The sequence below is a fragment of the Dendrobates tinctorius genome, unplaced genomic scaffold, assembly GCF_039654945.1.
Source record: "Dendrobates tinctorius isolate UK_male_01 unplaced genomic scaffold, ASM3965494v1 ptg000031l, whole genome shotgun sequence".
Taxonomy (NCBI): domain Eukaryota; kingdom Metazoa; phylum Chordata; class Amphibia; order Anura; family Dendrobatidae; genus Dendrobates; species Dendrobates tinctorius.
In genome coordinates, this window is record NW_027361699.1 from 6,909,315 (window position 1) to 6,925,602 (window position 16,288).

The 16,288-nt window shown below is 40.7% G+C and overlaps 1 protein-coding gene across 3 annotated transcripts in view; it reads left to right on the plus strand.

Moving 5' to 3' along the window:
• Window positions 1-16,288, plus strand: part of FREM1 (FRAS1 related extracellular matrix 1) — a 375,258-nt gene that overhangs the window by 201,887 nt on the left and 157,083 nt on the right. For all 3 annotated transcript variants that reach the window (XM_073572162.1, XM_073572160.1, XM_073572161.1), the window contains exons 19-22: window positions 300-496; window positions 7,134-7,356; window positions 7,619-7,763; window positions 15,272-15,413. In XM_073572162.1, coding sequence (XP_073428263.1) covers window positions 300-496; window positions 7,134-7,356; window positions 7,619-7,763; window positions 15,272-15,413 — 707 coding nt within the window. The remainder of the gene's footprint in view (window positions 1-299; window positions 497-7,133; window positions 7,357-7,618; window positions 7,764-15,271; window positions 15,414-16,288) is intronic.

Here is a 16,288-nt window from a genome sequence, read left to right on the forward strand (position 1 = left end):
ACACAGCAGATGGTATTAAAAAACAAGAACAAAAATAGCCTGCAGTCTAGCTTATAGACCTTGAGGTGCAGAGGAGATAACTGGCTTGCCTGTGGTCATGCATGGACGTAGCCTATCTCTATTGCATTTCTAATTTCTGCTTCCCAAGGGCTTTATTCATGGCCATGTATCCATTTGACAGTAACACAATATCCAATCAACAGAATATTTTTTGAAATCACGACTGTAATAAAGTCCGCAATTTTTTCATGCCTACTTTATGTAAGACGCTACAACTAACTTTTTCTTATTTTACCCAGATTCTTTTACTCTGAAAGACGTCGTATCCCAAAATATAAACTATGTCCAGTCGAGGCATCAGCGGATAGAACCAACTGCAGATCAATTTACATTGTATGTCACTGACGGGAAACATCACTCCCTGGAAAAGCCATTTTATATCATAATCAAGCCAACAAATGATGAAGTTCCAGAATTTATGGCCAGAAATATCACAGTAAGGAATGTTGGCAGTTGTTATCTAGTAGAAATATTCTAATTTGTCAGATGCTAATAGAATAGTAGTTGCCTAACAGCATATTGGAGCAATTAGTATTTTGGGAGAACATTAAAGATTATTCCTGCTGGCTAGTCTATTATAAAAGGCGGATACTGTCTGTTCTTTTTCTCCGTGTTGTCAGTTTTTGAACTATGCTCGGGAAGAAAATGGCATACAGCCGAAATAATGATGACATGTTTCTGCTTGTCTTTTCAACACTTACTTTACTTGGTAGAACAATGTATTGACAACCAAGTTAAAATTAATTTTTATGAATTAAAAAAAATGTATTCTACATGCGCTTTGTAAACAAGGGGCAGATTTACTAACTCTGTCTAAAACTTGGACAGCCTAAACTCTGAGTAGACAGTCTTAAAATGCACCAAAATTATCTCAATGGCTCATGCTGGATTAGGGGAGGCAATGACTAAGGGTATGTGCACACTTTGCGGTTTCTGCTGCGTTTCCGCAGCGTTTTTGGCTCTGCAGAAACGCAGCAGATTTTGCTGCGTTGTACAGTACCTTTATTTCCTATGGAAATAAAAAAAAGCTGTGCACATGCTGCGTTTTTTTCCGCGCGGTTTTGCTGCGGTTTACAATCCGCAGCATGTCAATTGTTTGGTGCAGAAACGCTGCGGTTTTACACCTCATCCATTATGAGGTGTAAAACCGCAGGGCAAAACCGCAGAAAAAACGCAGATAATCCGCAGAAAAACCGCAGCACTTTGTCCTGCGGATTTCCTGCGGTTTTCTCTACAAAATCCGCAGAGACTAAAAACTACGTGGGAACATACCCTTAAAGAGTAACATTTGCCAAAAATGTGCATTACATGTTTGTGTCCTTTTAATTGCAACTAGATTGCTGAGATCCGGGTCCTGAGACCCTCACCAATCACTTAAAATACAAACAAACCCTGAGAAACGCCCAGCTCAGGAGACAGGCGTGAAGCATGGATAAAACAAAAGTCTTTGTTTTCTATTGTAACTGTACTCCACTCTGTGTGCACATTTAGGCCGGGTTCACACTTGCGTTTGGCTGCGTACTTCTTCCCTTAAGCTCTGCCTACTTCCACATGTGTCCTGTGTCATCCTGCGTACCTATCTTTAACATTGGGTATGCAGGGACATGCGTTGTATGCAGATGCGTCCGCCTACGGCGTTTTGACGTGTCCGCCGACCGCACAGAAATGCAACATGTTGCGTTCAGAGGGCACGTCAAAACGCCACATGTGGACGCATCCACATACAACGCTTGTCCCTGCGTACCCAATGTTAAAGATAGGTACGCAGGATGACGCAGGACGCACGTGGAAGTAAACGGAGCGTAGGTGGAGCTTAAGGGAAGAATTATGCAGCCATACGCAGACCAGCTAAACATAAGTGTGAACCTGGCCTTAGGCAAGAGCTGTGCACTCCTTCTCAGTGGGGTTTTTAAGCGATCACTGGAGGTCTCAAGATTTGCAGCCCACCACTTGTAAATAAAAGCGCAGAAAATATAAAATTTTTAGCTATGGTTTAGTTACTCTTTAAATGAAAGAACCCCTAACCGCTTAGATACTGCAGTTACATTTATCTTTGGCTTCTAAGGGATTAACCTACTAAGTTCTTCCATGTCTACAACCAAATCCTCCATCTGTTGGCTGAGCTCCTCAATCTGATACTTCCTACCACAATTATTTGTTGGAAGCCCTTAATGGTAAAGGCATAAAGTGTCAATATTAAAGGGGTTTAAAAACATAACTATGGATATCAGTAAAAGATTAAAGTCTATTCACAGAACTTCACAATTGCCATAGTGACTACTGGAAGTTTTGATTGATGAGGATTGGTTGCCGAGGCCCACATCGATCACTAGAATGCAATTTGGCTGGGACAACCTTAGTTCAGTTGATCAAGTGAAAAATTGGGATAAATAGTGTACTGACTAATAAAAAGTCAAAGGGTATGTGCAGGTGATGATTTATTTAGGTGAGCGTGCTCCATACCCTGCCTGAAAAAGCGCTAAACAAATGCTGGAAAGAAGGAATATATACACTGCAATGTTAAAACTACTTGCTGTTTATATGTTCAGTCTTTTGAGTTTCTTATAACAGCTTCAAGATTCCAAAGATGCAAAGTGGTTAAAGTGAGTTGACCTCAGGTCGTCAGCTCAGATCACTCTTCTTAAGGCCCCGTCACACATAAAGATGCACCAGCGATCCCGGCAATGATACGACCTTGTCAGGATCGCTGGTGCATCGCTACATGATCGCTGGTGAGCTGCCAAACAGGCACCTTCACCAGCGATCAGCACCAGCGAGGACGCTGGTCTCTAAGGTAAATATCGGGTTACTAAGTGGCGCGCGTCACTTAGTTACCTTAGAAACCTGCGTGCTCGTGCCGGGAGCTGCCAACATGCAGGTTTCTAAGGTACACATCGGGTAACTAAGTGACGCGCGCCGCTTAGTAACCTAATATTTACCTTAGAGACCAGCTCCCAGCGCCTGCTTAGAGCACTGGGAGCCTCGCTGATCGTTGGCTCCCGCTCCCACACGCAGCGATGCGTGCTGGCCAGCGGGAGACCAGTGATCAAAAAATGGCCCAGGCCGATCGAGCATGGTCAGCGATACCCGGCGGGGGGGCGGTCGCTGTGGCATCACAAAATTAGCGATCTCGCTAGCGAGATTGCTGTGTGTGACAGGGCCTTTAGCTATAGGCTTAGGAAGTGCTCTGATCAGTGCCAGAGCACTTAACAGTGTGGATGACATTATCCTTCAGAGACCATATAAACAGTTTGAAGGGGAGAGGGTTGGTGGTTCGTTCTGACAGATTCCTTTTAATACCATTCTCATACTTATGAGCAGTTTTTTAAATATTTAATAATATTCATCCCTACCAGAATTTTTTACGTTTTATTGAAAAACACGGAATTTTATTTTGTATTTTTGACACTTGCACAGAGGAAGACAATATAATAATATAATCTCTACAAAACATCTCTTTCATCATAACAAACTATTTACAATGTATTTTATTTTATGACACGTGTGTGGATTCTGTGGAAAAGGTCTCTGTCAATTTTGCACATGTGGACCCTGCAGACATTTCCTATTATGCTTGGTAAAATTTGCCAAACTGTGAAGCCACACAGAGACTACAAAGAAACAGCTATTTTAAAGCCTCTTGAGTTGTTTATAATATGGTCATACCAGGTCTTTTCAATCTTCTATCCTTTATATTTAAGGCACAGAGAATAGCAAGTAATTTTCCCTCAGGATTTCTAATTATATTGCTAAATTCATTTTCCATTGATAAACCTTCCTTATCTTACTGTAGAGAAGAGAAGCAATTTGCACATTTTATTGTCTCCATCTCCTGATTCTAAGGCATAAAAAGGCTTTCCTGGACCTGTTACAAGGGTTTTGTTTGAGGCCCTAACATCAAAAAGCATAGGAGTAAGGGTAAGGCAAGATGTAGCGTGCGTGACACTGGCCAGGTGCAATTGCAAAATGAAATGGAAAAATTTCAAAATTTTAAATATATCATACAGTATATTAGTTTAATGTAATTAAAGGAGTTGCCTGGCATCACTTCTCTTTTGGAGATGAGAAGTGCTGATGACGTAATGATCCCACAAGCCTGCCGAGATACTTTCAGGGCCTCTGTTTAAGTCCAGATTCTCATACAGGTGTCAAAGGGTGAAGGCCAGGGCAATCCCTGAGATCTTGTAAATTGGAGTGGCTTGGGCTAAGCCTCTCCACGGTAGGCATTTTAAAACTTCCAAGCAACTACTGACTAAGGTTCGACATAATATCACACCACCTATTACCTCTTTACACTGTGTGCACAACAATTAGGTGATTTGTATTTTTGATTATTAGTTTTATTATTGAACAACTGCAGAGCTGTCGGTCAATGCAAAGGGTTGAAAAACCTGAAAGTCAAAATATTTAAAAAAGTAAAAGTAAGATTTTGTCTTTCTTAGAAGACTATTTATGCATGCAGAATTATTTAGCAACTATTAGTGTGCAGAATTATTATGCAACTAAATGAAAATGTAAATTTTCCCACCTCAATTGTTTATTTTTATCTGTTAAAATAAGAATAATAACCAAACACTTCAAAGTCTAAGAAATTACATTTCTGACATCCAAAAAAATATAGCCTCCCTTGTTTTCAATACCAGTCATAAAGTCATAAGCATCTATGGAGGCTGATCGTTAGATTAAAGGGTTGACCAATACGAGATAAAACCACCACCTTTCAGGCCCGATGTACAGCATTCTAACATGCTGCATATAAGCCCCCAACCCGACCTGCACGATAATAAAAAGACCTTTTATTATACTCACCTGCATCGCGGTCCGGTCCGAAGGGTGCCACTGGTCTTGGACCAGCACTTCCCTTCTTCTTGCGATTCGGTCCTCCTTGTTGCTTTGTGTGGATGACCCATCCCTACATCAACCATACAGTTTCTCTGGCATTGCACTCCTGCACAGGCATACTTCTCGGCCCTGGCTAGAGCAGAGTGAAATACTGCAGTGCCCATGCGCCGGCATTCTTTGACCTTTACCAGTGCCCTACAGTACTTTGCTCTGTCCTCATCAGGGCAGAGAAATACACCTGTGCAGGAGCACAATGCCAGGGAGACTGTTTTGATGACATAGCAACATGTCATCTACACGAAGCAAGAAGGAAGACTGCATCCAAAGAAGAAAGGAGGCGCCGGGCCGAGACCAGCAACACCCCTCGGACCGGATCACAACGCATGTGAGTATAATAAGAGGTCTTTTTGTTGTTTTGCTGGTCGGGTTGGGGGCATATAAACAGCTTATTAGAATGCTGTATATCAGGCCTGAAAGGCAGAGGTCTGATCTCATATCGGTCAAACCTGGTGATAAGTTTGTTTTAAGAAACTGACAATTTTTGAGCAGCACCAACCACAGCCTTCCAGACACTGTTCAGAGAGGAGTACAGAGTTTTCCTTCACCATAAAAGCACAGACCTCTTTCCAAACTATACTTGTTTTACATAGGCAGGATAGTCTGATGACAGATCAGCTTTAATCCCTATTGTCATGTTTGCTATCACAAGCCTCACCTGTTCATTAGCAGTGACCAGGAAATACTAGCTTAGCCAGTTGCCTAACCAATTGATTCTGAAAAGTGAGGTGGACCTCTGAAAGGACGTTTTAAAATATCCTGCAGAATTCCCCCTCCACCCTCCTTTTTCTGCCATCTGAGTTGAGACGTTATTTTAGACAGCTTTGATCATGGAGTTTTATTCAACGACCAGTCAGCATAATTGTAAGCATAAAGTCCATGCGTAGCAGCCAATGTACCTGGGTGATATTAGTAATAATTTTCTTTATCTCGAATAACAGTAGTTTTCGAAAGTTTATGTAAATGTTGAAAGTGGACCCTGAACACTTTAAAATACCTGAAACAACAAATAAAGAGGTACTTACACTCCTCAGACACAGCGCTGGCTCCCCACCGCTGCTTTCGCCTCAGTGTCTTGGCTGTCGAGGTGACATCATTTCGTCAACACGTATCACTTGTCACGATTCCTCCTCTCAGATTGTATGGGACTCATTGATGGACAGCTCTGTCATCCTATCCTGTGCTGGGGCTTGATGAGCTGTTGGTGCTGTAATTGACAGCTTGGTTGACTTATCTGAGACTGGGAGGTGTAGAGATTTCCACAGGTGCTCCATGTTCTTGGTAATTGCCCTGCTATTTAAGTGAGCTGTCTGGCCAGCCAAAAGCTTGCTCTAAGCTTGTGCTCTCTGGTGTGTGTTTGCCTGATTCCTGTGCTGTAAGTTCTGAGTTCATTATTGCGCCTTAGCATCTGATATTCTGCTGCTGACCTTTTGGACCGTGTTCTGACTACCCGTTTGTTATTGCCTCTTTGCTTATCCCCTATTTCTCTGGTATTATGACCCTGGAATGTGACCTGACTTACGACTTCGTAATTTTTCTTGGTTTACTACATGCTCTTTTGGTATTGATCCCAGAATGTCTGACTTCGCTGATTCATAGCCTGTCCTAGCATCACATTTTGACTGGCCCTAAAATTTTTTTGTTTTCCACCGACGGATCCCATTCGTGCACTCTGTGATTAAGTGGCGAATCTGACCCAGATAATTCAGGATTTGGCAGAGGAACACCAAAAACTAGAACCTTCACAGTCCGAGCTGCAGGGTCAGTTTTCTAGAACTATGGATGCTTTCCAAGGCTCTGCACCATCGACTGTAGCAATGACCACGGAACGTCTGACTTCACTGACTCACGGTCTGTCTATGGGTTGTGACTAGCGTCACATCACCACTGTACCAATCACTGAGCTCAACAGCTGTATTCAGGATGATGATGTGAGCCACCGAGTTTAGTGATTGACTACAGCAGTGATCTATACTGTCAACTGTAAATCATAGATGTAGTGAAAATGCCAAGTCCGGAGCAGTAGCAGGGAACAAGCACAGGTGAGCATTTGCCATATTTGTCATTTAAGGTATTTTAGAGCAAGGGTGCCCACTCCAACAGTATAATTAATGTTTTGTAGTCTAAATTCATTAGACTTATTCTAAATTTGTTTCCTTCTTTGTCAATTTTAGGTGGAGGAAGGACAAATGAGAGAACTTAATCCTTCAGTAATTAATGTGTCGGACATGGATGTCCCCCAGAATTATTTATCATTTTTTATTACATTACATCCCCGTCATGGATTAATTATTGAAGAAAGCTTTGGAATAGATCAAGTGAAGCAATTACTTAAAAACCAAAAAATTAACACGGTTCATTTAGTAAATGACTTCGCAATGGAACATCTCAAAAATGGTATGATTCTAATGGTAAATTGGAAAATTTTTGAAATATTTTAATAGAGTAAGTAAATGACTTACTTTCTACAGTTTGCCCTTGTATTGGTATATATTTAGATTGCTTTGATTATAATCTATATACCGTAAGTTATATTCATCTTATCAATGATTGACTAGCTGTGATTTACAGTGTGGAAACTTTGCTGAAAAGATATCTATCAATGTCCACACAAGTTTCTATACATTTATGGATAGGTTTATATGTTTTATGTTGATAGGCATGAAGCTTGCATATGTGCACGACAATTCTGAAAACCTTGCTGACAGCTTTACAATTCGATTGTCAGATGGACAACATGAAGTGGAGAGAACTATTTTTGTCAACATTATTGGAGTTAATGATGAAAAACCAGTTCTTATAAAGTAAGTATTACGGTATATACTTAGCTAATATATAAACAAAGCACTTACCTTATAGATAAACTAATGTCTACAGCAATACCGAAAACAGAATATTCCTACTACTCTGATTATACAGAGAGGGCCATTTATATGGATACACCTAAATAAAATGGGAATGGTTGGTGATATCAACTTCCTGTTTGTGGCACATTATTATATGGGAGGGGGAAAACTTTTTAAGATGGGTGGTGACCATGGCGGCCATTTCAAAGTTGGCCATTTTGGATACAACTTTATTTTTTCCATTGGGAAGAGGGTCATGTGACACATCAAACTTATTGAGAATTTCACAAGAAAAACAATGGTATGCTTGGTTTTAATGTAACTTTATTCTTTCATGAGTTATTTACAAGTTTACGACCACTTATTAAATGTGTTCAAAGTGCTGCCAATTGTGTTGTATTGTCAATGGAACCCTCTTCCCCCACTCTTGACACACACTATTTTGGACATTATTAAATTTATACGCAACTTGACCATTAAGAAGCATTTTTTAAATGATTCACAACCAGAGGATGAACATGCCCAGTCTATTACCAATGACGTGGAAGAAACGCATAATGAATTCTTCAATATGGATTTTAGAGAGCAAGCTGCGTTAGTTTCTTTGCAGCTTTTTGATACGGAATCCCCGATTAATAACAGAGTCATTGACCAGTCATATAGTTTTTCCACAAAAAATCCCTATTTCTACCCAGTCCAGACTAGATCAGATTGTATGGACCGTTTTCAAGATTTAGTGGAAAAAGAATTGCTTATGTTGTTTAATAAAATTAGATCTCAGGAATATAAAAAATTAAACAGGAATTTTTCTAGGGCTCAACATATAGCTTTGAAGGAGTTACAATATATGACTGATCTGACAATAAAAATGTCAGACAAGGGAGGAGTAGTAGTCGTTCTAAACTCGGCAGATTATTATGACAGTATGATGCATTTATTGTCCGATCAGTCAGTGTATCAAAAATTAACTCACAATCCCCTTAATGAATGTAGGGATAACAGTGTCATGATTATTAGGGATGGTCTGGGTTTGGGAGTTTTAACCACCAAGCAAGCGGAATTTTTGGAAGTTAAAAATCCAATTCTACCAATTATTCATAGGGTTCCTAAAATTCACAAAAAAGAAGGTATTCCTCCAATGCGTCCCATAGTCTCGGGAATAGGCTCTGCAAATGAATACCTGTGCCAATGGGTGGATTCATTACTCCAACCGCTTGTAAAAAAATCCCCCGGCTATATTAGAGATTCCAAGCAAGTTTTAGAATTTTTTTCTGAAAGAACCTGGTCGTCTGCTTATACTTGGCTATGTGGTGATGTAGTGTCTCTCTACACTTGTATTCCTCATAATTTGGCTATTCAAGCATTGCGATTTTATCTGCATAAATTTAGCAAGTATACAGTTAATTTGATTGACTATATTTTACAAGTGGTGAGTTTTCTATTATCCCACAATTTTTTTGCATTTAATGGGGAATATTATTTGCAAAAAACTGGCATGGCCATGGGGGCTAAATTTTCGCCTTCATTGGCTAATTTGGTCATGTCGTTTTGGGAGCTGCAATTTATTTTTTCGGCATCAAATCCATATTTGGAACACCTTATCTGGTATGGTAGATACATTGATGATACCCTTATAAGATGGGGTGGAAATGTATCTACCATACCGGAATTCATAAATTATTTAAACTCTAATGAATACAATATTAAATTCACATACAAGTATGATGCTGAAAATATATCATTTTTGGATTTGGAATTGACTGGTATATCAGGTCAAAGTATTCGTTCCAAAACCCATCACAAACCGCTCAGTGAAAATACGATTTTACATGCTACTAGTAGTCACAGCAAACATACGATTAAATCTATCCCTGTGGGAGAATATACAAGAATAAAACGCAATTGTAGCCAAAATTCTGATTTAGAAAGGGAGTTTAAACAGGTTTCAAAAAAACTTAAAAACTGCAAATATCCAATATTGACGCTGAACAGGGCTCAAAATATAGTGCAGAATAAAAGCCATGCGGAATTAATTGTGCCCAGTGTCAAGAAAGACCGCAGTAAAGAATGGAACAGCAAACCTTACGTATGTCTTCAATACAGTCCGCAATTTACACATATTAAAGGAATTATAAATAAATATTTACCGATATTATATGAGGATGCGAAATTAAGTAAGGTGTTACATACGGATGTTAATGTAGTATCGAGACAAGCGCCCACTTTGGGTAACAAATTATCACCTAGCATGTTCTTTTTACATAATAGAAAACCCCCAAGGAATTGGATAAATTGTGAAGGTTTCTATAGGTGTGGTTCCAACAATTGTAAAACTTGCATACATGCGGTAGTGACTAAGGATTTCTCTGCAAATGGTGATTTGAACAAATTTAAAATTAAAAGTTATATTAACTGTAATTCCACAAATGTGGTATACAAGATAAGTTGTAAAATCTGCAAATTATCATATATTGGATGCACATCCAGGAATTTAAAAGCCCGGATTAGGGAGCACTTATATGACATTACAAGTACAAATACTGCCGAGATAAATGTTTCTGCGGCTTCACATCACTTTATTGTTCTTCATGCCAGGAACACTAATAATTTTCAGGTACACGGTATTGAAATTGTTAATTTACCCTTCCGAGGAGGCGATGCTAGACGACGCCTTCTCACTAGGGAAGCGTATTGGATATATCGCCTCAATACAAGCGAAACTCGTAAAGCTTGTCCCACGTGTATTGGCAGCATTTTCTGGAGAGTTTTTTTTTGTCATTTGACATATGGTTTTATTGAAAACGAATAAAGTTAACCGAAGTGTTTTAATGCAGCTGGAACTACAAATCCCTTTTTTTGTCACTATATGGGGGCTACATTATACTCTTTCAAAGACTAAGATTCATTATACCATATGAACAATATGGGGACTACAATATACTGTATGGAGGACTATGGAGTGCATTATACTATATGGAGGACTATGGGGTGTGCATTTCACTATATTGAGGGCTATGGGGAGTGCATTATATGATACTGAAGACTATGGGGTGTGTATTCTAAATGGAGTACTATGGGGATTGTAGTATTCTATATAGAGGACTCTGGAAAGTGTAGTATACTATATGGAGGACTATGAGGAGTGTAGAATACTTTATGAAGGACTATAGTGAGTGTAGTATACTTTATGGAGGAGTAAGGGTCAATTTATACTATGTGGAGAACTATGGGGCACATCATAAAGAAAACAGACTGGAATTTTCCAAACTACATGTTGACAAGTCACAAAGCTTCTGGGAGAATGTCCTATGGATAGATGAGACAAAAATGGAACTTTTGGGTAAGGCACATTAGCACTATGATCACAGATGGAAAAATTAAGCATATCAAGAAAAGAACACTGTCCCTACTGTGAAACATGGAGGAGGCTCTGTTATGTTCTGGGGCTGTTTTGCTGCATCTGGCACAGGTGTCTACAATCTATGCAGAGTACAATGAAATCTCAAGACTATCAAGGGATTCTAGAGAGAAATGTGCTGTCCAGTGTCAGAAAGCTTGATATCAGTTGCAGGTCATGGGTCTTGCAACAGGATAATGACCCAAAACACCCAGCTAACAACACCCAAGAATGGCTAAGAGGAAAACTTTGGACTATTCTGTAGTTGCCTTCTATGAGCCCTGACTTAAATCCTATTGAGCATCTTTGGAAAGAGCTGAAACATGCTGTCTGGAAAAGGCAACCTTCAAACACGAGACAACTAGAGCAGTTTGCTTTTGAGGAGTGGGCCAAAATACCTGTCGACAGGTGCAGAAGTCTCATTGACAGTTACAGGAATTGTTTGATTGCAGTGATTGCCTCAAAAGGTTGTGCAACAAAATATTAAGTTAAGGTTACCATAATTTCTGTCCAGGTCTATTTCATGGTTGAAAAGCAATGTCTGACTTTCATTTGTTCATTTTCATAGATTTGTTATTTATTATTACTTTTGTCACATTCAAGTTATTTCTGTCACCATTGTGTTTTTTTGTCATTAAACGAGGGGTACCAACAATTTTGACCATGTGCGTATTTGATTACATAAAACCATACCATGTTAAAACCTTATATGGAAAAATAACATTGCATAAAATACTAAAATCCACAAATACAGTTTAAAAGTATTTTATTAGACACCTTTCTAAAATGAAATAGAGACAAACAGATGTAAAATTAATAATGTTATATAGATAGAAAAAAGAGGTTTTCATTTTGGGATCACAATAGACAAGTATATAGTATTAATTACAACATGTTAAAAACATAATGACCTGATTCATCAATGCAATTTGCAATAATTCTGGCATAAATTGCTTTAAAAAGTCGCAAAAGTTTAGATACTTTAAGCAAGTGTTTTTAAGCAAGTTCTCCTAGCCCCGAACTACACTTCATGACAAGCTACAGTGTGCCTTAAGCCAGAGATCTTACTCCAGTCCCAGATAGAGGCGTACGTTATTCACCAGATGGTCCCGATCCGTAAAGTGGCAAGCACTCTTAATGAATCAGGAGCGTCTGACTCCACAATGTCCCCTCATCAAGATCGGCATGGCAATTGCCGGGATTGATGAATTGAGGCCATGAAGAATGTTTACAGCGGGTGAAATAAGTATGGAACACGCCATCAATTTTTAAAGTAAATATATTTCTAAAGGTGCTATTAACATGAAATTCTCACCAGATGATGGTAACAACCCACACAATCCACACAAGCAAAGACTTGGGTATACTAATACTGTAGATCACAGTCTGCGCATGAGTCAACAGTGAGATGCAGCAGTAAAAAAGGAAAACACAGTTCTAGGATATATTAAGAGAAGCATGGAGTCTACATCATGTGAAATAATTATTCCCCTCTACTCCTCCTTAAGGCCCTTTTACATTTAGCGATGCACCAGCGATCCAACCAGCGATCCGACCCGGTCAGGATCGCTGGTGCATCGCTAAATGATCGCTAGTGAGCTTTCATACAGAAAGATCTCACAGCGATGCAGCAGCGACGCAGCGCACGATACTTACCTTTCACACACAGCGATCCTGCGTCCTCCCGCCCGCGTCCAGCGTCGCTCGTCGTCACAGCAGGAAGTCTCAGCAGGAAGCGCCCGACGAGAAATGGAGCCGGACATTCTCGCGCGATCAGCGATGGACAGCGGGGGAGCCGGTCGGAGGTAAGTATCACACATAGCGATATCGCTAGCAATATCGCTATAACGTCACAAAACCAGTGACGTTTTAGCGATATTGCTAGCGATATCGCTTAGTGTAAAACCCCCTTTAGTCAGGACACATCTGGAATACTGTGTCCAGTTCTGGGCACCACATTTAAAAAAAAATAAAAAACTGGAGCAAGGTCAGAGAAGAGCTTATCGGTAGGGATGAACGAGTATACTCGTTAGGATTCGGTATTCGGCGAGTAATGCGGTACTCGCGGTACTCGAATCCTGGCGAGTATTTCACTAATCGCCTCGCAATATTTGGCACAGCCCGCACAGTCTCCGCACAGCCCAGCACAGTCCCCACACAGTCCCCGCAGAGCCCGGCACAGTCCCGCACAGGCCAGCACAATCCCACACAGTCCAGCACAGTCCCCACACAGTACCTGCATAGCCCAGCACAGTCCCGCATATCCCGGCACAGTCCCCGCACAGTACCTGCACAGCCCAGCACAATCCCGCACAGCCCAGCACAGTCCCGAAAAGCCCAGCACAGTCCCGCACAGCCCAGCACAGTCCCCGCACAGTACCTTCACAGCCCAGTACAGTCCCGCACAGCCCTGCACAGTCCCCGCACAGCCCGGCACAGTCCCGCACAGCCTGGCACAGTCCCCACACAGTACCTGCACAGCCCAGCACAGTCCCGCACAGCCCAACACAGTCCCACAAAGCCCAGCACAGTCCCCGCACAGTACCTGCACAACCCAGCACAATCCCGCACAGCCCAGCACAGTCCTACACAGCCCGGCACAGTCCCCGCACAGTACCTGCACAGCCCAGCACAATCCCGCACAGCCCAGCACAGTCCCGCAAAGCCCAGCACAGTCCCAGACAGCCCAGCACAGTCCCCGCAAAGTACCTGCACAGCCCAGCACAATCCCGCACAGCCCGGCACAGTCTTCGCACAGTCCCTTCCCAGCCCAGCACACACACAGCCCATTACTTGCATTTCCCATAGATTTACATTGGACTCACTACTCGTTACGAGTACCCGAGTATTAGTAGCTACTCGTAACGAGTACAGCGAGTCGGAGTATTTCACTACTCGCTCATCCCTACTTATCGGATAGTGAGCGGACTGCAAAGTATGTCCTACGAGGAATGGTTAAAGGATCTGGGAATGTTTAGCTTGCAAATAAGAAGGCTAAGGCCTCTTTCACACATCCGTCTGTCGCCATCAGTCAAAATCCGCCGTTTTGCTAAAAAAACGGATCTGCCATTTTTCTTGGCGGATCCTTTTTTTTCCCATTGAGTTGCATTACCAGCGGATCTTGATGGATGGTCATCCATTGGATCCGTTTTTATACGGATCCACCAAAATTTTGGCGTCCGCCGACTTGCCCGGACGGACAATGAAGCGTTTTTTGGGCGGCCGGATCCGCATTTTACAGCGCGCATGCCCGGAGGAATTGACTCAGCCGGAAATTTAACCCTGAAGTCGGTTCTGGCGGCTGAAAGAATCTCTCTCTCTCAACTGAGCTAAAAAACGGATGTGTGAAACAGGCCTAAGAGGAGACTTAATAGCTGTCTACAAACATCTGAAGGGATGTCTCAGTGTAGAGGGATCATCACTATTCTCATTTGCAAATGGAAACAGCAATGGAATGAAACTGAAAAAACTTTTTAACAGTGAGGGTGATCAGTTACCGATTGTCTGGGGACCTATCTGCCTTCACTATTGTCTTTAATAAGTATAATGTTCAGTTAAATGGGTGAGGTCAGGTAACTAACTTGACCTTTGAAGAAGAAGAATCTATCTATTTTACTCCTGGGTTGCTTTTATGATATGTTTTGGATATTATCAGGTTTATTAATCTTTTGAACTGACCAACAGGGCTATAGAGCAATAATAAAATTAATCATGAAAAATAAAACTTGTAAAATAATTGTTCACACGGTGTATGTGTATTATTTTCAGCGACTTGCTTTCTGAAGTGGTGTAAGGGAGAAAGAACTGTTTCATAAGATTATCATACAATATGTGCCACTTTAGTAAATTTGGTGAAATTTTTAACATCTTGTACAAAGGTTCATTTTATGATACTATTGGTATATTGTGCCAAACAGCAGTTATAGGCCTTGATCAAGTTTTGGGTTAATATTTTTTCAGTAATGTTAGTGGTGAATAATTATCTAATGGAAGGATATACATTGTACCCATGTACAGAGCTTCCTTCTAACAATCTTAATTGAATCACTGTTAATACTTTCTCCTGAAGGCACTGTGAAGTAGTGCTGAGCATGGGCGAACAATACATTATTTCAAGTGCTGTACTGTCAGCTGAAGATAAAGATACTTCCAGAGATGAAATTTACTATATAATTGACAGAACTCCAGGCCAAGGAGAACTTCAAATGAAGGTTTGTGTTCCTTGTAAAATGTTCCTTGTTGCTGCAATACATTCTTAAGAGTGTTGGTGTACATTAATACCTATATATCTGTGTGTGAATAGTGGTAACATATACTAATGTACTTGCTATTTAAATTTTGTCCTAGAGAAATAATTTCAAGGATGACATATGCAGGGGGAAGATATGTACATATGCAAACAATCCTCTTAAAGATCCTGGAGACTGAATTCCAAAGTCTTCATTTTCTCGCTGTTAAAGGGAATCTGTCACCAGGTTTTTGCTACCTTATCTGAGAGCAAGATAGTATAGAGCCAGAGACCCTGATTCCAGAGATGTGTCACTTACTGGGCTACTTGCTGCAGTTTTGAAAAGATTACTGTTTTATCTGTTGCAGATCTAGCAGTTCTCTAGATGCTGAGCTCTGTATAACCCCGCCCACATTACTGATTAGCAGCTTTCTGGGTACACTGTGCATAAGCAGAAGCTGACAATCAGTGGTGGAGAAAGGGGTATACAGAGCTAATTAATATGGAGGACTATATGGCAGCAGGTTTATTAGTTCTCAAGTGATAATCTCCTGCTGATAAAAATGTAATTTTATAAAACTACAGCAAACAGCTTAGAAGTAAGCTGAGAAGCAGTACTCAATGTCAAGCAGCAGCCGCAAAAGCAAACAAGATTTTAGGGTGAATAAAAAGAGAGATAACATCCAGCAATCCCAAACGTATTATCCTTTTATGAAACACTGATGCGGTCACATCTAGAATATGGGATCCAGTTTTGTGCTCCACATTTTAAAAAGGATATTCAGAAGTTAGAGTCAGTTCAAAGGCGGGAAGATAGATTATTGCAAGGGATGGAAGGCCTCTTATATGATGAAAGGT